We start from the raw sequence: 22,818 nt of genomic DNA, 5'->3' as shown, positions 1-22,818 counted from the left end.
TTTGTTGAATCTTAGTTTTAACTATAAAGTCTGCAATTAGATCACAACTCATTTCTTTGAGGTCCTTAGGTGTGAATCCACTTTGGATATACACAATGATGGCTGAATTCCTCATAAACATTTCCCTTTAAAAAATTCCCTTCAGCTCTATTACACTTCTACCTTGTTTAGAAATCTTGTATTAATAAATAAAGGGAAAACCGAAATTGAATTTATAAAGTTTTATTTTTGTATATGTGCTAAATCTTAGGAACTGTGAACAATCTTCATGTCAGTCTGTTGGCTTGTAAAAGGCTAAGAAGTGCATGACTTGGGTGGTGAAATTTCCTTTTAGGAATCTGAATCTCAAAATAAATTTTCACACATTTGCAGTTTTAAAATGTGGTGCACCTTGCCCCCGCTTCTCTTACACCTATAAATTTGGAGGGAAAGTGCTAAATTTCTGCAAACGTAAAGTAATTGTTATAAATACAATCAGCAGCAAATTCTCAATACACTTAGCACTTCTGTAGTGTTTTATCACACTCAAAAACCTTATTTGCAAAAACTAAACACTCACATATATGTAGGACCAATTCTGGTTGAGTCCTACTATGAAACCAATGCTGTTTTTTTTTTTTTTCTTGGTAACACAAAAACTGGGGTGTAGGGGAGTGTTTTCCTTTATCGGCAGTATGTAGTACCTTCAAACTAGAGACCAAAACTGGGCACTTACAATGAAAAGGCAATTTTCTTATCCAGCTATAATCCTAAATAAGGCAGGATATATCCACCAAATTAACCACAAAATTCAGCAAAGTAAAATAGCTCATGGGAAAACATAAGCTGGAAAAATACTAATAAAAAAACTGAATTACTTTGAAGTAGTTATCTGAATATTCACAGACTTGTTTTCATTTACAAACGTAAGTCAAAAAAGTCTCCTCATCTTTCTAACCACTAAGAGGATTAAGGATTTAAGTTATTCACTAAGTTAATCATGAAAAAAATAGAAAACATTTTAATAATTCTAAATTTGTATACACAACAGCTAAAAGACACAAGGCTGGGAAATTATCACCAGGAGAAAAATCAATGAAAGAAAAAAAAACCTAGTATGTTATTTCTGCCTCTACAATGCTAAACATGAAAATTCAGTTGGTGGAGGGCTTAGAAACAGCAGCAACATGGTTTTAACAAGTTGTGCACTGAAATACTTAGATACAACAGGGCAAAAGCCCTTGTTCACATGGTTTTACAACTAAAATATCTTCAGTCTTTATGGTAACACATTCTACTGTCTTCTATAATCATGTCATTTAGAATTCTGGGGGCTATTTCTTTCAAAGGAAGACTGGCGAATCCGCAAACATTTAAAATAGGAAATATATGGCTCAAAAAATCAGTTGAGGGAGAACTAAATAATCCTTAGGCACTTTGAAGACTTGAAATTTAAAACGTGCCACTTGTGTTCAGAAAAAGACCTCAAAATCACCATTATGTTGCTCTTGCAATAACATGCATCTTTAAATTTCTGGTTATACATTAATGCTTACTTGAGTTAAATATAGAAAATAATTTGCACAAACAAAAATAACTCCACTTTCCCTTGCTCCTAGTCACAACACAGACCACTCTTCCTCAAATGGAGACAAAAATGACTCACAAGCCCCTCAACTGGCACAAGGGGGCTTGTAAATTCAAAGCAACCAAGGTTGGGCTCTTCCTCCAAGCAGAAAAATTCACAGCCTTTTATATGTCAAGTTTTTTCTCAACTAGGAAGTCATTAAAGTTTTTAAGTACATTACATATTTTGTTAAGGAGCAGCAGGAAATATATAAATCTCCTCTCAGATGGTGAGATGGTACACCTAACTCATCCAAATAAAGTTAACCTATTTCACTCGTTTAAAGAGCTTGGAATTGAGGAACTTTTAAATTAAAAAACTATCAATTGGGGCCAGGTGCGGTGGCTCACACCTGCAATCCCAGCACTTTGGGAGGCCGAGGCGGGCAGATCACCTGAGGTCAGGAGTTCAAGACCAGCCTGGCCAACGTGGTAAAACCCTGTCTCTACAAAAATACAAAAATTAGCTGGGCGTGGTGGTGGGCGCCTGTAATTCCAGCTACTCGGGAGGCTGAGGTGGAAGAATCGCTTGAACCCAGGAGGCGATGTTGCAGTGAGCCAAGATTGTGCCACTGCATTCCAGCCTGGGTGACAGAGCAAGACTCCATCTCAAAGAGGAGAACAACAAAAAAATAAAAACAAAAGAAAAATCAGTTGGAATTGCAAACACCGTGTGTGACTTTCACTCAAAGTAAAAACTATCTGGTGTCAAAATGTCCTACAGGAACACCTAGAAGCACGGGTTGACTATAGAGTACTACAAATAAGATACCCAAAGCTTTATCTTAAATACCTGCCCCTTTTAATCACAAAATAATGCAATGCTCAATTTTGTTTCTGCTTTGTTCAGTTCCAAGTGTAGCCTTTTGACAAAACATTTCCCTATTAACCAAATTGTAAAAAATACAACCAAGCTTGTGCTCATTAAATATACATGTATATAAAAACATACAAAAAGTACAAGATTATGTTAGGAAACTTTTACAGTGTCAACATCCTGATTTCTCAAAATCTTCAGTAGAGGGCCAAAGGTCAAATCTTTCTGTGCACAAAAACTCCATGTGACTGAAATCCTGAATCAGTGTCATGCCTAGGCATGCTATGCACAGAATGAATTTTAATATGCAGTCCTCTTTAAAAAAAAAAGGACAAAAAAAAGTAACCAAAAAAAAAAAAAACAAAAACACAACACAGGACAAAAAGTTCTTCTTAAATCAAGTTCTATTTGTGAATTCAGCAAAATAATTTCTATAAAATAAAACAGCAAAATATTTAAATAGAATAGGGTGGGCTGTATCTGTTTGCAGGGGTATTTGGTTTTTAGACAGGTTCCAAAAAATTACACACATTCAAGTTACCAATTCTCTTTTAAATACAGTATGAATTGAGGAGTTCCTTATTTTTAATCAAATGTTTATTCTGAAATTGTGATATCTCAATTATATTAACCAGTAGTTTTTTTAATGAGACCCTGCTTTGAACGTTAAACGTTTTGGAATAATGGAAAAGGAGCTAGGACAATTCTTGCTTTCAAGTAAAATTGTGACTGAGCAGAAAATCAGCCAGCTATCTTGGTGCAGAGAGGTACTCCAAGTACCGTGGGGTTCTGATGACTTCCACGTCACTGGGATCCAACAGAAGGAAAGTTTTAGAAGATTCACCTAATAAACTCTACCAAAGAAACAAAACAAGCACACCAAATACAGTCTTCTATTATGCTCCAGCATCTTGGCATAGCAGATTTTTGCATATTTGTTTTAAATCTTTAAAAATTCCCATTACTGATACGTAAGTGTTCTTTATCCCACCCAGAGATTGAACTGTCAAACATTATATATAAGAAACATATGTGCAACTGAAAATAGCCTGTTTGTCACATTTCTCCCCTTGTTTTATATTTTAATATTCTAGGTGTAAGAAGTAAAAGCTCTGAGTAATACAGCTGTCACTTCTCGGACAACTGCTGTCATTATGGTAACTTTTTCCTCATTGGCTACACTAACTTGGTGTGAAGCCATGCTAAATGTTACAGCATAACTATAGCTTCAAAGTGATTAACCTAATATCAGAATAAAAAGGCAATGAAAAAAATCTAGAAACAGTGTTACATCACCAATTTTCCACATCAACCAAATAATTTAAAGGTTACCAGCCTTACATTGCTCATAGCAAAATTGACTCCAGTGGCAAAGAATTAACATGAAACTATTGGTGTGGCTGACATGGATGGGCTCTGTTTTGTTGCCGTTGTTGGTTTTTTTTTTTTTTTTTGTAAAGGAGCTGATCCAACTGCCATGAGGCAGGCAACACTGGTTGCAGAGTGCAGTGGGTATAACAAGAAAATTAACTTTTGTAGTTTGTGTAGATCTGTGAGTCTCATCAAGAAAAAAGTTTCTTAAGAATTAACAGTCAACATTAATATACTATATACACCTTTGCCATTTACACATTAGCATCAGGCCATTTATTACAAAACACTATACACTTTCCACTGCAGGCGGGTTATATATTGACAGCAAATTTCTGCAGATAAGACAGTGAATAAACTCTCCACTCCATGTTGATTAGGAATAGTTTTTCTAGTTTTAAATATTAGCCAGACACAGAAAAAGGTTGGACTGTAAGGCCTGGGTGCACAGTCTTGATGGAACCAGTTAATTATGTGCATTTCACTGATCCTTGGTTTGAGGTGGGGATACTTCTTCACTGCCTTCATAATTTTCTTGTGCTCGTTGGCCAGTTCTCTGAGGGTTGTTCATGTGATGTGCTGCTGGGCCTGTATATGGCTGTCCATGCACATGGTTATTCTGGGAAAGGAGAAGAGATCTGCATGTTAAAACTTTTCACATAGTAAAACAACTTCAAAATCATGGTCTGAAGTCTCTGGAAATGTATACTTTTATTCTTGGGACTTACTCTGTAAATACCCTTGGACTACTATAGTGCAAAGAAAAAAAAACAAAAAAACAAAAAAAGGGTTGAAAAACGTAGTGTAAATGCAAACCCCAAAACCCTGAGTAAGAGCAGTGATTGTGTAGGTCCACATAAATCTTTGGCCAAAGTGATTTTTAGTGCCAAAAATTATTTAGACTCAAGTCTGGAAAATAAAGGATTAACCCACTGTTGCTCTTGGTAAAAAATTTTCAGAGAATGATCTATGAGCATCTATTGACTCTTCTATATGCTAAATCCGATTGACTAACCATGATGTAAGATATACAGGAGCAGTAACCCTGAACTCACAATAATGCTGATTAAAAACAGAAAAATGTTCAAGATGATAAAGTAACCAGGCATGATTAACATAAGAGCTTTCTCAGGGTCAAAGAGTTAACCTTCCTTGTGGATTTGGTTCCTCAACCTTTTAAAATGTCTGAACCCTACAGTGCTCTCATTTTTCTGTACACGCTCCATCAGCCAAGCCAAGATTTTAGGCTTAATTTTTTTTTTTTTTTTGAGATGGGAGTTTCGCTCTTGTTGCCCAGGCTGGAGTGCAATGGTGCTATCTCGACTCACCACAACCTCTGCCTCCTGGGTTCAAGAGATTCTCTTGCCTCAGCCTCCCGAGTAGCTGGGATTACAGGCATGCACCACCATACCCGGCTAATTTTGTATTTTTAGTAGAGACAGGGTTTATCCATGTTGGTCAGGCTGGTCTCAAACTCCTGACCTCAGGTGATCCACCTGCCTCAGCCTTCCAAAGTGTTGGGATTACAGGCATGAGCTACCGCGCCTGGCCAGGCTTTACTTTCTATAGATGAAAATAAGTATGCTGAATGTGTACTTCCTAACTATTCAAGTTTGCTTCTATGTACACAGTGAAATGTAAGAAAGAATGCCTGAAATGTTTCTCCAAGTATGGTTCCTGGACCACCAGCAGCATCACTTGGGAACTTGTTAGAAACTTGTACATTTCTTGTACTTGTACTTGTACTTGTACATTTCTTGTACTTGTACTTGTTAGGAACTTGTACATTTTCCAGCCCCTTGAAGACCTATGAAATCAGACACTTTGGGGTAGCATCTCTCTGCTGGAGCAAGCCTTTCAGGGAGACTCACGCCGCATCTCTCTGCTGGAGCAAGCCTTTCAGGGAGACTCACGCCTGTTCAAGTTTGAGTACCACTGCCTCACAAGAGCGGATTTAGTCACATTTTGGTTTCAGAAAGAAAAAGTTATCATTTAGAATGTTTCTTCATCTTATTTCTTTTGCTATTTATTTACTAGTTGATTTACTTTAATCACCTATGGAAATCTACCCAAATCCTTTTTTTTCCAGTGATTTTTACCATCACTGAAACCTGTGGCTAAGTAACCAAGGACTTCTTGCTTCATTGCCATATCTTAATAATGTTTTTGGAATCCAGGTGAAGATTTTACCTCACAGGAAATGTCACCACAATCCTTTGCACTAAACAATGATCATTTTATGTTGACATAAATTCTCATACAGTTTTATTAACTACTAGAGCACAAGAAGGACACCTTCTTGACAAGGAAAACCCTACTGTGGTTAAGTTCAAACATGTTACACCATGACCCCCACTCCAAACCATCCCTGTTCTGATCATGTTCCCAAAGCTAGTCTAGATAATCCTACTTGTTACTTTGTAGTCACAACAAACAATTGAGCCATCCTCTAAAATTAAGCATAAAACCTAGTTCTAGGGGATAAAACCACAAACTGACTCCTGTTTACCTGTTGATACTGAGATCCAGGTGAATGGGGGTACAATGGGGCATCTTCAGGTGGAGGCGACTCATGTTCATCTGGAGCATCTTGGTCATCTGGCTCCTAATTTTGAATATTTCAAGATAAAAAATTATGTAGGCAAACTCAAGTTTATTTTTAACTTTTTCTATTTGAAATAAATTTTAAAAATCTACAAAACTGACCCATTAGCAACTTTTCTTTTACTGCAGATAAAGAACTTGGGGAAAAAACAAAAAACCAAACCAAACAAAAAACCTGATTTGCATTCTCTCAGAACTACTACATTTCAGGCAATTTCACAGAAATTTCTCCAAAAGAAGGCTCCCTTCGTTAGCTTAAAATGACATAGAATAAACATTCTTTTCTTTTTTTTGAGATGGAGTTTCACTCGTCACCCAGGCTGGAGCCCACTGGCATGATCTCTGCTCACTGCAATCTGCGCCTCTTGGGTTCAAGTCATTCTCCAGTCTCAGCCTCCCAAGTAGCTGAGATTATAGGCGCCTGCCACCACGCCCAGCCTAATTTTTCTATTTTTAGTAGAGATGGGGTTTCACCATGTTGGCCAGGCTGGTCTTGAACTCCTGACCTCAGGTGATCCACCTGCCTCGGCCTCCCGAAGTGCTGGGATTACAGGCGTGAGCCACCGTGCCCAGCCGAATAAACATTTTTCAAAACCCAAAACTTCAACATAATCTTTTAATAATATCATTAATACATAAACACTGGCCTATAAAATAAAGAATTACTTTGCTCTCTTCCATTTCTATCTGCTGCACACTGGTGGCTTTTTTTACCTCCTCTGGACAGAGTTCACAAGCTTTTGCAAGTGTCATCCTAGCACTATGTGATCTCTCCAAGAAATAACCATTTGATGTTTCATTGCTTTGCACTGGGGGAGACCAATTGTTGTAAGTGTACTGAGGATTGCCAGTATATGGTCTTCTTTCAAGTTCATCTCCAAGCCATTCCACCGCCCAGGTCCACTTTCTTTTAAGATCTCCATTGCCCTGCAAAAGAAAATAAAACCATATAGATAAGAGGATTTGGAATACTTCAAAGTTAACTTAAAATGACAACTCCAAGTTCTCATGATTCTCTTCTTTTAAAACAGAATCCTTAATTCTGATTAAGATTTCTACAAAATTATAAGAAAAAAATCCTCACCTGCAGGATTTGGTAAGCAACAGGACAGTTACTAAATAGAGCTACCATACATTTTATACACTGGTATGCTCTTTTTTGATAGTGATTCTTAGAGCGCTGGATTGTGTCAAACAGCCCATCTCGGTCATCTGGAATTCCTTTCAGTGCATTATGAATTCTGAAAGAGAACCAGATATAAAATAAAAACATCTAAAATCTAATAGCTAATATATACTGAGTACCTACTATGTGCCACTCAATAATGTCTTTCAGTCATTTAATCTAACATTAGACAATAGGTACTATTATTAAACCTTTATTTTTTATGTATTTATTTTTTTGAGACGGCCCGGGCTGGAGTGCAGTGGCGCCATCTCGGCTTATTTCAAGTCCTGCCTCCCGGGTTCACACCTCTCTCCTGCCTCAGCCCGACTACAGGTGCGTGCCACCATGCCCAGCTAATTTTTTGTATTTTTAGTAGAGATGGGGTTTCACCGTGTTAGCCAGGATGGTCTTGATCTCCTGACTTCGTGATCCGCCCGCCTCGGCCTCCCAAAGTGCTGGGATTACAGGCATGAGCCACTGCGCCTGGCCTTATTATTAAACCTTTTAACAGGTGAGAAAACTGGCACAGAGTTACACAGCTTGCCGAGGTTATACAGCTGCGGAGCAGTGTGACTCCAGAGTCTGCGCTCTTACTAACTTATTACCAATCCAAAATAATTCTGCCATGTATGTAATTTAAACACGTTACCTGAAGTGAATTCAGGACACTCAAGAGTAATGCAAACTTTAAAAAAGTTAATAACTAAGTTTATGACTGCTGTAGTCGAGGGTAATTTGCTACACATCAATACCTTTTACAAAACTGCATCTCTGAAGGCAAGTTAGGATTCAGTGACATAATTTGGAGGTACAGTATTTGAATTCTAATAATGAGAATACATGGCAGGCAAAGCATTTTGACAGGCAATAGTACAATTTGGCTGATTTGCCAATAACACAGGATTTCATTTCAGTTTCTCCCAAACTACAACAGAGTAATAATACACAGCCAACTAGTTCCTGTCTTTCCCTGAAATAACTAACTTAAAACATGATTGTAGGAGCACAAACATGCCTTGTTTCTTTTGTGTTAAAAAGATTATGTGCCAGTAAATAAAATGTGATGTATATCTATATCCATAAAACGAAATATTATTCAGCTATAAAGTACTGATATATGCTATAACATGGACTCTGAAAACATTAAGCTAAGTGAAAGAAGTCAGACACACAAATTGCATGATTTCGTTTTTACGAAATGTCTAGAAGAGGCAAATCCACAGAGACAGAGAGCAAATTAGTGGTTGCTAGTGCTAGAAGGAATGGTGAGTGACTGCTTAATTGGGTAGCGGTTTCCTTTTGGGGTAATAAAAAAAAAATGTTCTGGGATGGGCACAGTGGCTCACGCCTGTAATCCCAGCACTTCGGGAGGCCGAGGCGGGCGGATCACGAGGTCAGGAGATCGAGACCATCCTGGCTAACACGGTGAAACCCCGTCTCTACTAGAAATACAAATAATTAGCCGGACATGGTGGCGGGCGCCTGTAGTCCCAGCTACTCGGGAGGCTGAGACAGGAGAATGGCGTGAACCCGGGAGGTGGAGCTTGCAGTGAGCCGAGATTGCGCCACTGCACTCCAGCCTGGGCAACAGAGTGAGACTCCCTCTCAAAAAAAAAAAAAAAAAAAAGTTCTGGAATCAGATAGTGGTAATGGCTATACAACATTGTAAATGTACTAAAAGTCACTGAATTGTATACTTCGAAATGGTGAGTTTTGTTATGTAAATTTTACCTCAATTAGAAAACATAACCTGGACACTGAGAATTTAAAGACTCTAATGTACACTATGTATTTTACTTAATAGTATGTTTAAATTCAAAGTAAGATTTTTTTCCTCCATCAAATGCATTCATGATTTCCAAACAAAACAGACTACTTCAACAATTTTGCAAAGCTTAATCATTTCAGACAAATCAACCACGTTCAGGCCCTCTTGCTGTTTCATCTGAAACACTACATATAAATTGCTTTTACCTTCAGTTTTTTCAAGTAACAATGAAGTGCTAAATCATTATTTCTGCCGCATCATATTTTCTCCCCATTAGCATCAACTGTCCTCAAATGCCATTTTTATTAATACTATCTTTCACTTGCCTTATTACCTGATGCCAAGCAGTGCTGGGCACATGGTAGACACTCTATAAATATTTGAATATTGTTTACTGAATGAACTAAAAGCTCATTATGAGAAAATTATTTTCACGTTTGGGCCAGTGATTCATGTAACAGTATCTTACTAATCTGATTATACAAAAGTGTAATTCCCACATTTATTCTAGCACGTATGTCTTTGCCATTATCACTTGCTCTAATCAAACAAGAGCTAAGATGTGATTAACTGGTTTAAAACTGTAAGTGTTTACAGTATTTTCTTTTTTTAAAAAATAGAGGCAAAATCTTGCTATGTTGGTCAAGCTGGCCTTGAACTCCTGGTCTCAAGCAATTCTCCTGCGTTGGCCTCCCAAAGTGCTTATTACAGGGGTAAGCCACTGTGCCCAGAAATATAGCATTTTTAAAAAAGAAAATAGTAAAAGTTAGATTTCATTAAAATCCACTCTGAAAGAAGCTTTCAAATCCTATGAACATATTTAGAAGAGCACTGAATATTGCCTGAATAAATGACTATAATTCTGAGCTACTATCTTTTGTGTCTCACAAAAATTGATTTTTGGTTTAATGCTATTTTTACAGTATTTGTTTGAAATCTATTATGGTAAATTTGGAGATAATTTGAAAATACTAAGTTGCAAATTCTGGCTTTCGCAATCCCCACTAAAACTCCAGATTGTAACTTCTCTTTAAGCATTTTGTTGTTACAGAACTTGTTTTTAAGTTTGTTTTATTACCTTGGCAAATGGGAGGCAAACTGCAACATAGACTTTGAATTGTTTTCCCAAACAAACTATTATACTATCTTCCATGTGGGAAGGGAAGTTCTAAAACCTGGCAGTGCTGTCAACTAATACCATAATTTATCATCAATTATATAACTCTTGGGATTAAAGATAATATATTCAACTTTTACTACAAAAAAAACCCCAAAAACAAATAGAAAAATTCTAGTGAAAGTTTGAGGGCCAGTTAAGCTGGATAACCTTAGTTTTTATGGGGGGAAAAAGTTAACATTGTAAAAGTTCTCATAAAAACTAATTATAATTGATCCCCTCATTATTCATGAATTCCACATTTGTGAATTTGCTTACTTCCTAAACTTTATTTATAACTGCAAAATCAATCATCAAGGTGCTTTCTTGGTCATCTGTGGACATATACAGAGCAGCAAAAATATCAAGTTGTCCAACACAAAGGTTCCTAGCTGAAGTCCAAAAGAGTGTCATTCTGTCTTGTTTCAGCTTAAGCTGTAAACAAGTGTCCTTCTTCATGGTGTATTTAGTGCCACATTTTCCACATATTTGTGCTTCTGTTGGTTATTTTTATGTTTAAAATGACCCCCAAGTATATAATGTTGAAGTGCTATCTAATGTTCCTAACCACGAGAAGGCTGTGATGTGCCTTATGGAGAATGTGTTGAGAAGCTTAAGTTCAGGCTTAAGTTACAGAGCTGTTGACTGTGAACTTTATGAGTCAACAATATGTATTAAATGACTTTAAGTAGAAACACACATAAAACAAGGTTATGTATTGACTGGTTGATAAAAATGTAAACAGAGGCTTATAGAAACCTAATTCTGTATTTCCTCCTAGGAGTAATGGTTCAGTATTTGCTAACTCAGTGTCTGTGGCGACTTTACAGAATATAAATACCATGAAAACTGGAAACCGTACTTACCTAAAGACTTTTTACATATACTATTATACTTCATGTGACTAATGACTAAGTTACTTCAAGTGACTATTTCTAAAACAAATGTAATCTAATCATAAAATAATCCTCGGGCATCATTAATGAAATTCAAATATTTACCAAATGCCCAAGCTAGCTCCTCCTTAATTAAAAAAGTCATTCTAAAGAAACAGGCTTATTAAGTATGAAACTTAGGCAGTGAGAAAAAAGAATAAAAAAGGGAATAAAATTCTGAGGAAAGGGGGAGAACTTGTTATTTACCCTTGTCCTAGGTTTAAGATACAACATTCACTAGAACTCCAATAGGTTAAAAAAAAAAAATGTGGTGACTGTCAATTTCAGTTAACTCTAACGCCTGGGCAAGCCTAATTGTTTCCAGTCACAAAAAGAGTATCCACCTGTGAGTTTGCCAGGAGTCCTCAATCAGTAAGATTTGCAAAAGCAGATCCAAATAGGGCCGCAGTTCATAGGTATAGGAATATGCAACCTAAAAACAAGAAAGACATGGTGAGTAACTTAATGAAAGGAATAACAAATCAAATTATAAACATACAAATGTTATTTTCCTTTTACCTGCCAGAGAAGTTCACTGAGGACAGTAGATGAGAATTGAGGATTCTCCCAGCAGCAAAAACGAAGCAATTTGACGGTTTCCTCTGAATTACTGCAGTCTTCAATGATTTTCTTCACATAACTTGTTCTCACAAATAAAATGTCTGCCACATTCTGCTGAATTGGCATTATAGGTTGTGATAAATTAGGATCACCAAAAGGATTGGGAAGAGGAGGATTACCTAGAATACAGATTTGTCACCAATAAAAAATAAGCTTCTCCACAATAATAATACACAACTTTCACGACAGAAAACAGCTTATTTATTTATTTTTTTTGGATGGAGTCTTGCTCTGTTGCCCAGGCTGGAGTGCAATGGGGCGATCTCAGCTCACTGCAACCGCCACCTCCTGGGTTCAAGTGATTCTCCTGCCTCAGCCTTCCGAGTAGCTGGGACTAGAGGTGCACGTCACCACGCCTGGCTAATTTTTTTGTATTTTTGTAGAGATGGGGTTTTGCCATGTTTGCCAGGCTGGTCTTGAACTCTTGACCTCAAGGGATCCACCCGCCTTGGCCTCCCAAAATGCTAGGATTACAGGCATGAGCCACTACGTCTGGCCAAATGTTTTATTTTAGAGAAATAACATTTTAAATCAAGTTTCCTAAGCACAACGAAGAAACTAACATTATGCATTATAATGATCAGACAGATATACCAAGATGTAAAAATGCAAAATCTAAATATAAAAAGTTAATTTTTTTTTTTTGGACACAGGGTCTCACTGTGTCACCTAGGCTGGAGTGCAGTGGCGTGACCACAGCTCACTGCAGCCTTGATCTCCTGGGCCGAAGTGATTCTCCCACTTCAGTCTCCTGAGTAGCTGGGACAACAGATGCACACCACCACACCCAGCCAACTTTTTTGTTGTTAATTTTTAGTAGAGATGAAGTCTCGCCATGTTGCTCAGGCTCAAACTCTTGAGCTCAAGTGATCCTCCTGCCCTGGCCTCCCCCAAAGCGTAGGGATTACAGGCATGAGCCACTGAGCCCAGCCTAAAAAGTTAATTCTTAAACTATTTCATAAACATGGTATCAACCTACGTCACAAGGAGACAGAAAAAAGATCCCCATTAAACACGTAAAAAAGGCACAGGGCTAAAATATTCCAAAGCAAAAATCTTCCTCCAGACTCTTAGTACTATATATGCCCAGCAGCATTTAAAAACTACCGTAAAGAGGGCCGGGCATGGTGGCTCACACCTGTAATTCCAGCACTTTGGGAGGCCGAGGTGGGCAGATCACCTGAGGTCAGGAGTTCGAGACCAACATGACCAACATGGCGAAAACCCATCTCTGCTAAAAATACAAAATTAGCCAGGCGTGGTGGTGGGTGCCTGTAATCCCAGCTACTTGGGAGGCTGAGGCAGGAGAACGGCTTAAACCGGGGAGGCGGAGGTTATAGTGAGCCGAGATCATGCCATTGCACTCCAGCCTGGGCAACAACAGCAAAACTCCGTCTCAAAACAAACAAACAAACAAACAAAAAAAAACTAGTGTAAAGAATGGAGCATTCAAATTTACCATTGATTGAAGACTGCATTCTTGAAGAGACATTGCAACAGCGGATCAGCTGTGACACTACTGAGTATAATTTGCCTAATTCAGCATACTGGTATTTGATTGGAGGACCTGGACCTTCATCTAAAGACACAAGCATAAAGGTAGCAGGTACACTCAATTTCAGAAGCTGTGTCTTCTCTGCCACACCTACAACAAAAAGGAGTGAAGGGAAGAAGAAAGAGAGGGAGAAAAATATGAGGAAAAAATTAAGATGGCAAGGGCTTCATGAATAAAACAAGTAGTTATACAAAATATCTTGTCTATAATTTTTATGACCAGAAAAATTTTGATTTGTAATTTTATCACTTTTACTTAGCATTCAGAGAATTATTTTACTAGAAAGGAAAACTCACCCATTGAGTATAAGTATTAACACTATTCAACAGTGACTATGACTATGACATTCCAATCACACTGGCTCACTGTAAGGAAGACGAACGCTTTCTTTCTTTTTTGAGACAGTCTCGCTCTCTTGCCAGGCTGGAGTGCAGTAGCGTGATCTCAGCTCACTGCAACCTCTGCCTCCCGGGTTCAAGCAATTCTCCTGCCTGAGCCTCCCCAGTAGCTGGACTACAGGCACGTACCATGCCAATTTTTTTATTTTTAGTAGAGATGGGGTTTCACCATGTTGGCCTGGGTGGTTCTCAATATCTTGACCTCGTGATCTGCCAGCCTTGGCCTTCCACAGTGCTGGGATTATGAGCCACCACGCCCGACCAGAAGACGAATACTTTCTACAGCCTGGAGAGTCTAAAGGGACTAACCAAGACTGCAACCCTCATTTGTAAGGAGGATGAAAACAACAAAATAACTGTATTAAATGAACTCTTTTATAAATTGCCTGCCTCTCTTCTTTCCTCTACAGCCAAACTTCTTGAAAAAGATACCTACATTTGGTCTCTCTACTTTCTCATTTTCTATTCCTCAACCCATGCCGATTTGGTTTCGGCCCCTCTTCACGGTAATAAGCTAAGGAGCAGTTCTCAAACCATAACCACTTCTTCCTCCCTGGATTCCTGATTTTCTTTCTACCTCTTTTTGTTCTTATTTGCGACTCCTCCTTCCTGTCTCTTAAAAACTGATGTTTCTCCAAGTTCCCATGCCAGGCTATCTTCTCACACTGATTTCCCTGGATGATCAAGCCCACGCTCACGGCTTTAATGTTCTAGATATTTTCATTCAGATGATTCAAAAACACTTCAAGACAAATTACTGTTCTACTGTATATCTCCATTTGGGTGTCACACAGGCTCAAACTCAATCTACCCAAACTGAACTCACCCCTTTCTTCCCATGCATACATGTTTCTCCTCCTGTGTTTCCCCTCAGTAAATGGTACCACTATCCATCCACTCACAGTTGTTCACGTTAGAATTTTGGGCATCATTCTTCACATCTCTTCCCTGTCCCCTCCTTCTCTGAATATCCCATCACCAAATCCACTTATTCCACTTCTTATAAAAAACACCATATATCTATCTGTCCACTTGTATCTCCCTCACTGCCAGTTCTCCAGTACAGGTCACAATGATCTTATGTCTATAGATCATTTAAACACTCTCTGGGATCTTACTCCATTGCAATCCATTCCACACTGTGGCCACAGTGCTCTTTCCAGATGGTATTATCTGTTCAAAACCCTACAATGGCTCATCCAATGTCTCAGTCTCTCTCACAAGGCCTATTAGAACTGCATGATCAGAAACTCCTGCCATTCCCATCTTACATCAATTCTAGTCCGACTGGACAATTTTCATCCCATCCAATAAGCCACGCCAAGTTTATCAAGTCTTTGCATCTGCTGTTCACACTCTAGATGGAAAGCTCAACTAACCAATTCCCACGTTACGTTCCCCATTAAGTCTTCTGCACTCCCCAAATCCCTTCAGGTACCATGCCCCCCATGATGCACTTTGCATTTTCCCTATTACAGCTATTAACATATTTTATGGCAACTACATTTTTTGCTTCTATATCCCATTAGGCAATCTTATTTATTGCCATATTCCCAAAAACATAATAAAAACAGGTCCACAACCTCTTATCTGAAATCCTAAGATTCCAAAAGCTATTTTAATTTTTAATTTTTTTTTAAGATGGAGTCTCGCTTTGTCTCCCAGGCTGGAGTGCAGTGGTGTGATCTCAGCTCACTGCAACCTCCGCCTTCCAGGTTCAAGCGATTCTCCTGCCTTAGCCTCCTGAGTAGCTGGGATTACAGGCATGTGCCACCATGCCCGGCTAATTTTTGTATATTTAGTAGAGTCGGGGTTTCACCATGTTGGTCAGGCTGGTCTTGAACTCCTGACCTCGTGATCTGCCTGCCTCGGCCTCCCAAAGTGCTGGGATTACAGACGTGAGCCACCGCGCCCGGCCCAAAAGCTATTATTATAACAAGTTTTTTATTTTTATTTTTATTTATTTATTTATTTTTTTGAGACGGAGTCTTGCCCTGTCGCCCAGGCTGGAGTACAGTGGCGTGATCTTGGCTCATTGCAACCTCTGCCTCCCAGGTTCAAGCCTCAGCCTCTGGAATAGCTGGAACTACAGGTGCCCGCCACCACGCCCTGCTAATTTTTGTATTTTTAAGTAGAGATGGGGTTTCACCATGTTTGCCAGGCTGGTCTTGAACTCCATACCTCAGGTGATCTGCCCGCCTCGGCCTCCCAAAGTGCTGGGATTACAGGCATGAGCCACCTCGCCCAGCCCAACACAGTTTTTCATTAAGTTGGTGTCAAAATGTGTTTGGTGGGATAACCTAGCCCGAACTGACTAAAGGCTACTTATAGTCTTTATTTCTCCCTTCAGTATAAATATTCATATTTTACTGTAGAAATATTAATGTGTTCAATTGTAAGTTGTTGTCTCAGACCCTGCTATAGAGATGTTGATATATGCACTGCCTTGCTTTTCTTAAATCCAAACAATTCTCAATCCCAATGCATATCTGATCTTAAGGACTTCATATTAAGGTTTACAGGCCCTACAGTATTTTTCAGCAGGAAAATTTTACAAGTAGGTTACATTATGGAACAATGATGTGTGCTTTGTGAACAGGCAATATCTAAAAGAAGAGTTGAACAGAATAGGATTTTTCTGAATGTCTAACTTTGGCATTTTTAAGTCTGAAATACAGATTCCACTTATGCTTGTCTGTGTAATAAATATTCTCTTTCTCATCTACAAATACCCAAATATCTGCAATTATGGAAAAGGTAAGGGAAAAGAAGACAAATTAAACAGACAAATGAAAACTACAATCTCCCTTATGTTAAAAGGGCCATGGATCCAATGGTGATTAAGTAAGGTCACAGAAAAAAACCTGAAATGACAGGTATGCCTGGATATAGAACTTCATTTTGGATATATGACTTTTTGGTTTGTTTGCTTTTTGTAGACAAAAAGCATTCTGTTGCCCAGGCTGGAGTGCAGTGGTGCAATCACGGGTCACAGAAAAAAACCTGAAATGACAGGTATGCCTGGATATAGAACTTCATTTTGGATATATGACTTTTTGGTTTGTTTGCTTTTTGCTTTTTGGAGACAAAAAGCATTCTGTTGCCCAGGCTGGAGTGCAGTGGTGCAATCACGGGTCACTATAGCCTCAACCTCCTTAGCTCAAGTGATTCTCCCACCTCAGCCTCCCAAGTAGCTAGGACTACAGGCATATGCCACTACACCCAGCTAATTTTAAAATTTTATTTTGTAGAGATAGGGTCTCCCTATGGTGCCTAGGTTGGTCTCCTGGGCTCAAGCAATCCTCTTGCCTTGGCCTCCCAAAGTGCTGGGAGTACAGGCATAAGCCACTGTGCCCAGCCCCTAAATTAATATTTTAAGCGAATATTTATATTATCCATAATTGTAGTTTACTTAAACAAAAACTTATGTACAGACCAAGTCTGCTATCTAAATTTGGTGAGTATCACAACCATTTGGGGACCCCTTTGAAAACATGGATTCCCTGACATTAGCTTTGGGGATGCTGATTCAATCAGTGTGAGAAGAGGCCTAGAAACCAGTATTTTCCAAAAGCAGCCAGATTTGGCACCACTGCATTAGGAGATTTAAAAAAAAAAAAAAAAAAAAAAAAATCAAAACACAGATTCTGACCTGTGTCTACTACAAAGACACATGCATAAACAAAGTAAAAGTTGAAAGTGCCATGTTCAGATAAAATTCACAACAGGTTTTATGGGAAATTGTTTCTACTTCAGATCAGATTATATTTCATCACTTGACCTAAATGACTTCACAATTTAATATGATACATCAAAACAGAATTCTGAAAAACTTAAATTCTTACCTAAATTGGCATACATTACAAACAGGTTGAAATACTGCTGTAAATGACGCCCATGCTCTGAAACTTCCCTTCTCAAGAGATTTAGTACTGCTCTTAGTAAGTGATCACTCAAGCTTAAGTTGTCATAAGCCTGTAAAGGATAAAACATTACCTGTTTTACAGCAACAAGGTATATGTATACTTCTACTTGCATAAAAAGGACATGCACATATGCTGATACAGGCATACATTTATGGAAGGACTGATCACACAAACTAAACTATTTTGCTTCTTGGGAAAGGGAATGAAGATCAGAGGTGGATTTCATTATAATTTTTCACACTTGTAATTTTTTAAAAAATCTAAGACTATTTAAAAAACCTTCAAAATAGGAAAAAATCTATTTAACAGTAAACTTATAATTAAGCTACTGCATGTAACTGAACTGAAAAAATTCTCTTACATTTTTAAAGAGCCAATAATTACTATTCATTGCTATGCAGTAATATTAAATGAAACTCACTGACATCATATTGTGTGTGTGTTTCTGTTAGGTAAACATATCAAGTGGATGCACATATGTTTGTGACTTCGACTTCCAGGAAACACAATTTATTTGTAAATATCTCATCATTTAGAAAGAAAGCTGTGCAATTACCTGACTAGAAGGTCCAGGAGAGGCAAAAGGTGAAGGACATGGCCCATCTTGCAAGGAAAAATGTGCAATAAAGACTATAAGTTTTGCAAACGCACCCCTCACTTCTGCACTAGGGCACTCCAGAAGGTATTCGGAGAAGCGATTTGAAACATTAAAAAGGACGTTATGAGCAAACCAAAAACGTACATTCTTGCTGTGACGAAGGAGAATACACAATGCATCATACCTAAAATAAAACAAAAAAACCTATGACTATTAACTCAATAACTTGTTCTCTATAGTAAAAGGATGAGTCTCATTGAACCAAAAAAAAGACAAAGATCTTCCTCTACTGCTGGAGAGACAACCAGCAAAGGTTGCTTCTAATATTAAAACAATAGATAAATACTATGACTTGGTCTATTCTCTCAGAGTTACCAAACAGGTGAAAGCTTGTCCTCTAAAAATCCATTAACAAACTCTTCCTAGGTTCAATGACAAAATACCACCCCCTTATCTTGACATATTCCTGAAATGAGTAAGTAAAAATTATTAAATCAATGTATTATAATGGCCTCTATACTTTCACAATTAGAAACTTAAGAAAACCATTTTAATTTTTTACCCTTTCAATCGGTGTCAGAATTCAATCTAGGTAAGCTAAAACCTAATAAATTTCATAAGTAGCTTACACTTTTCAGTCTCATCCTGTAATCTTTGGTTTTCTTTGAGACAGGGTCTTGCTCTGCTGCCCAGGCTGGAGTGCAGTGGCACAGTCATGGCTCACTGCAGCCTCAACCTCCCAGGCTCCAGCGATCCTCCCACCTCAGCCTTCCGAGTACCTGGGATTACAGGTGTGCGCCACCATACTTGGGTAATTTTTAAAATCTTATTTGAAGAGATGGGGGTCTCACTATGTTGCCTAGGCTGGTCCTGAACTCCCTCCCACCCTGGCTTCCCAAAGTGCTGGGATTACAGCTGTGAGTCACTGTCCCCCAGTCTCATCTTGTAGTCTTTGGTGCAGGGATGTCAAAGATATGATACAAGGTAATAAAAGCAGAAGTCAGCTTCTGAATAACAAAAGGCCATGTTTAGACTAAGTAACTATTTTAATATGATTTCTCTATTGTGACCCAGAGTTTTTATTCTATATTCCAAACTTCAAACAAAATTCTCTTGGTTTAGAAAAACATAAAGCAATCTATTAAAGAACCAAACCAAACATTAGTATAATAGGAATGAAAATCCAAAGCAATGTACCAATCACTGGCAGAGCCACGGACTACTTTCTTTGTGTGAAATCCTGTAGTAAAGAGGAACCTAGCAGCAAGTTGAATACTGATCATAGTGATTTCTTCTGCTTCAGGCAACAGGTGATCTTGCCCTATAAATAAAATGCAGATATAAAAACACATTTTTATTTTCCAACCCCATTTTCAAACAAGTCTGCATTTCCATTAATTTTGAGAAGTCCTAAATTTGTTAAGAACCCCTCTCAGGCTACTTTAATTTAGACCCATTTTTTTTTAATTTATTTTTTTGAGATGGAGACTCACTGTCACCCGGGCTGGAGTGCAGCGGCACCAGTTTGGGTCACTGCAACCTCCACCTCCCAGGTTCAAGCGATTCTCCTGCCTCAGCCTCCGGAGTAGCTGGGACTATAGGTGCATGCCACCATGCCTGGCTAATTTTTATATTTTTAGTAGAGATGGGGTTTCACCATGTTGGTCAGGCTGGTATTGAACTCTTGACCTCAGGTGATCCACCTACCTCGGCCTCCCAAAGTGCTGGGATTACAGGCGTGAACCACCACACCCGGCAATTTAGACTCATTTAAAGTGAAAACATTAATTTTATGAACTTAAACATGTTGACGCCTACTAGAAATTATTCTTTATTACTAAGAAGCTAAACTCTCTTGATACTCACCGGGAGGAGGGTTTAAGTAAACGCCATTACATGTAAGCAGTTTTTTCATAAACTGAAAATACTCCATACTGTACTGCATTCGGTTATGCATGAATTGTACGTTCTGTTTCCGTACACTTCTCTCAATGGCTGATGGCATAATAATCTGATGAGGTCTGGTGGTGATAGCAAGCTCTGATATATATCTTATCAACTCATCATCTTGGTCTATTGTGTCCATTCGTTCATAAAAAAGTATATAAGCATTCCACCACCTTTTCTGGCGCCTGTATGACATGCGCTTCATCATGTGATCAAACACTTCTCCCATGTACTCTCCACCAAAACACTGGTTTTTCATTTCTTCGTCATCATCCATTTTACATTCTGTTACATCACCATCATCAAATTTATACCAGCGATTTCTCTCACCATCTCCACCATTCCTTTGGATGATGTAAGAATAATAATGCCCCCCACTCGCTTGACCACTGTGTACAAGCACACCCACAAGTCTGTATTTTGTGCTTCCTGCTGTCTCACTTTCAGACTGCTCACTCTGTTGTATCAACTGACTCTCTGGGTTTACATTATCCCCTTCCAGCTTTGCGACACCTGCAACTGTGTAAGGTTCCATGTCCAGCTCTCGAGGAAATTCAAAATAATCATTGAACTTGATTGCACATTCTCTTTCCCAGTCATAGTCAAATCGCTTTAGTTGTATAGCAAGAACAGGAGGTAATTTTTTAATCAGTAAGCGCTTTACGGTATCAACCTAAAATAAACAAGACAAAGTTACCAGATGTTCTATTAAAATCCACAGGAGAAAAAAAAAAAAAAAAAAACCCAAGCAAACTTTTAAATGATGTTAAGACTTATCTGAATTTTTAAGTATAAACAAATATATGACAATGAGCATAATCAAGATAATCCTATCAGCTGATTTAAATGCTGAAATTAATAATATGCAAATGGTAAGCTGTTGACTGGTTTCTGTCATTGTTATCTAGCCATTATTACCTGTTTGATGTTTACTGTTGTTCCCACGAAGGTGGTTTCCTATGCACAAACCAAAGAACTACAATAACAATAAGAGTAGCTAATATTTGTTGGGCAATTAAGATGCCAGGTAATATACTAAGTGCTGCACAAGTAAAAACATACCGAATCCTTACAACCTTCTCAAGTGTGTACTACTGAACCTTAAAGATGAAAATTAGTAATCACAGAGACGTCAAGTAACTTGCCTCAGGTCTCAGGAGCTGCAGGTGGCAGGCAGTATGGCTTTACAGCCCACAATCTCAATCTTTAAACTTTAAGACTTCTCTAAGTGGTGCATAAGGCCAAAACAACACAAGTGACTTGAGGGTGAAAGGGTTTGGGAGCTCCCAAAGATATACCTTACTCATTACTATAATGCGTGTGAATCATCTCTCTCAAAGAACTGCTAATAAGTTTCCAAAATAAATGGTTTTATAATATAGGTGATAAAAGAAATCTTATGGGCCACTTGACTAGTCTAAAAGAAATCTTATGTGGTTCAATAAAGTAATTAATGGTTTCAGCAAATGTTTTGGTCTTGACAAGTAATCCTAATCCTGGACATGACAGGAGAAATGTTTTCCTCTATCAGCTCTGTATCTTTGAGGGGTTCAATGGCAATTTGTTTCTCGGTAGAGATGGAAAATGTCTGTGTAACTTATATAAGAGAATGTGCTATCATGTTATGACTTTTAAAATTATTCACTCTTATTTACCTATTTTTATCTTATTTACCTAGCCCCTTTGGCACTACTTTTTTTCCTTCCTTGCCAAACCTTCTATTAGTTATCATATTGACTACCTTCTCTGCTACCACTATACCAAAGTAGGAGGAAATAAAAATAGGGTGACTTGTGAGGATGAACCAAAAAAACCAATTTCTTCTAAATCCATTAAATGTAATCAAAATTAAACAAAACTGGACAGCCCGTACCTTTTTATTGCATTTTTCACAATGATATGCATTTGCACCTTCTAGTAAATCTCCTTTGACATACTGTTCCAAAGAATCAAGAAGATTTTGGTGATTTCTAATGTCTACGTTTAGGGTCGTAAAAGATTCTTCACATTCGTACCTAAAAACGATTAAAAAAGAAAGGATTTATCCCTTAGTTTTGCAAACATTTATTTAGTTATGGACTTAATGTAAACTACATTTGCCTTTTTTTTTTTTTAAATTATCCTTTAAGTTCTAGGGTACATGTCCACAACGTGCAGGTTTGTTACATATGTATACATGTGCCGTGTGCTGCACCCATACATTTGCCGTTTTTATAATGCGAAACCTGTAAGTCATAGAATGTTAGCAATAAAAAAGTTAACTTGATCAAGATTATTAGGTGAAATGGTATTTTAAAGTTGAATCTGTCTGGGCTCACAGCTTAATCTCTTTGTAGTATACAATGCTGC

General features: G+C 38.1%; 1 protein-coding gene across 12 annotated transcripts in view; it reads right to left on the bottom strand.

Annotated features, from left to right (window-relative positions):
• Positions 1–4,039: 4,039 nt before the first annotated feature.
• USP9X (ubiquitin specific peptidase 9 X-linked) overlaps positions 4,040–22,818 on the bottom strand; it is a 146,950-nt gene continuing 128,171 nt past the window's right edge. For 7 of the 12 annotated variants that reach the window (XM_054544478.2, XM_063721226.1, XM_002831548.5 and 4 more), the window contains 12 exons: positions 22,343–22,484; positions 20,389–21,142; positions 19,720–19,843; positions 18,481–18,706; positions 17,844–17,973; positions 13,505–13,690; positions 11,944–12,164; positions 11,769–11,857; positions 7,482–7,638; positions 7,064–7,324; positions 6,303–6,398; positions 4,040–4,412 (listed from right to left, as the gene is read on the bottom strand). In XM_054544478.2, coding sequence (XP_054400453.1) covers positions 4,275–4,412; positions 6,303–6,398; positions 7,064–7,324; positions 7,482–7,638; positions 11,769–11,857; positions 11,944–12,164; positions 13,505–13,690; positions 17,844–17,973; positions 18,481–18,706; positions 19,720–19,843; positions 20,389–21,142; positions 22,343–22,484 — 2,524 coding nt within the window. In that variant the 3' untranslated portion in view covers positions 4,040–4,274. The remainder of the gene's footprint in view (positions 4,413–6,302; positions 6,399–7,063; positions 7,325–7,481; positions 7,639–11,768; positions 11,858–11,943; positions 12,165–13,504; positions 13,691–17,843; positions 17,974–18,480; positions 18,707–19,719; positions 19,844–20,388; positions 21,143–22,342; positions 22,485–22,818) is intronic. The other 5 variants (XM_054544481.2, XM_054544482.1, XM_002831549.5 and 2 more) reach the window with 1 other exon arrangement.

The sequence above is a fragment of the Pongo abelii genome, chromosome X, assembly GCF_028885655.2.
Source record: "Pongo abelii isolate AG06213 chromosome X, NHGRI_mPonAbe1-v2.0_pri, whole genome shotgun sequence".
Taxonomy (NCBI): domain Eukaryota; kingdom Metazoa; phylum Chordata; class Mammalia; order Primates; family Hominidae; genus Pongo; species Pongo abelii.
The sequence above is the reverse complement of the archived record's forward strand: the minus strand, read 5'-3'. Positions and strand labels throughout refer to the sequence as shown.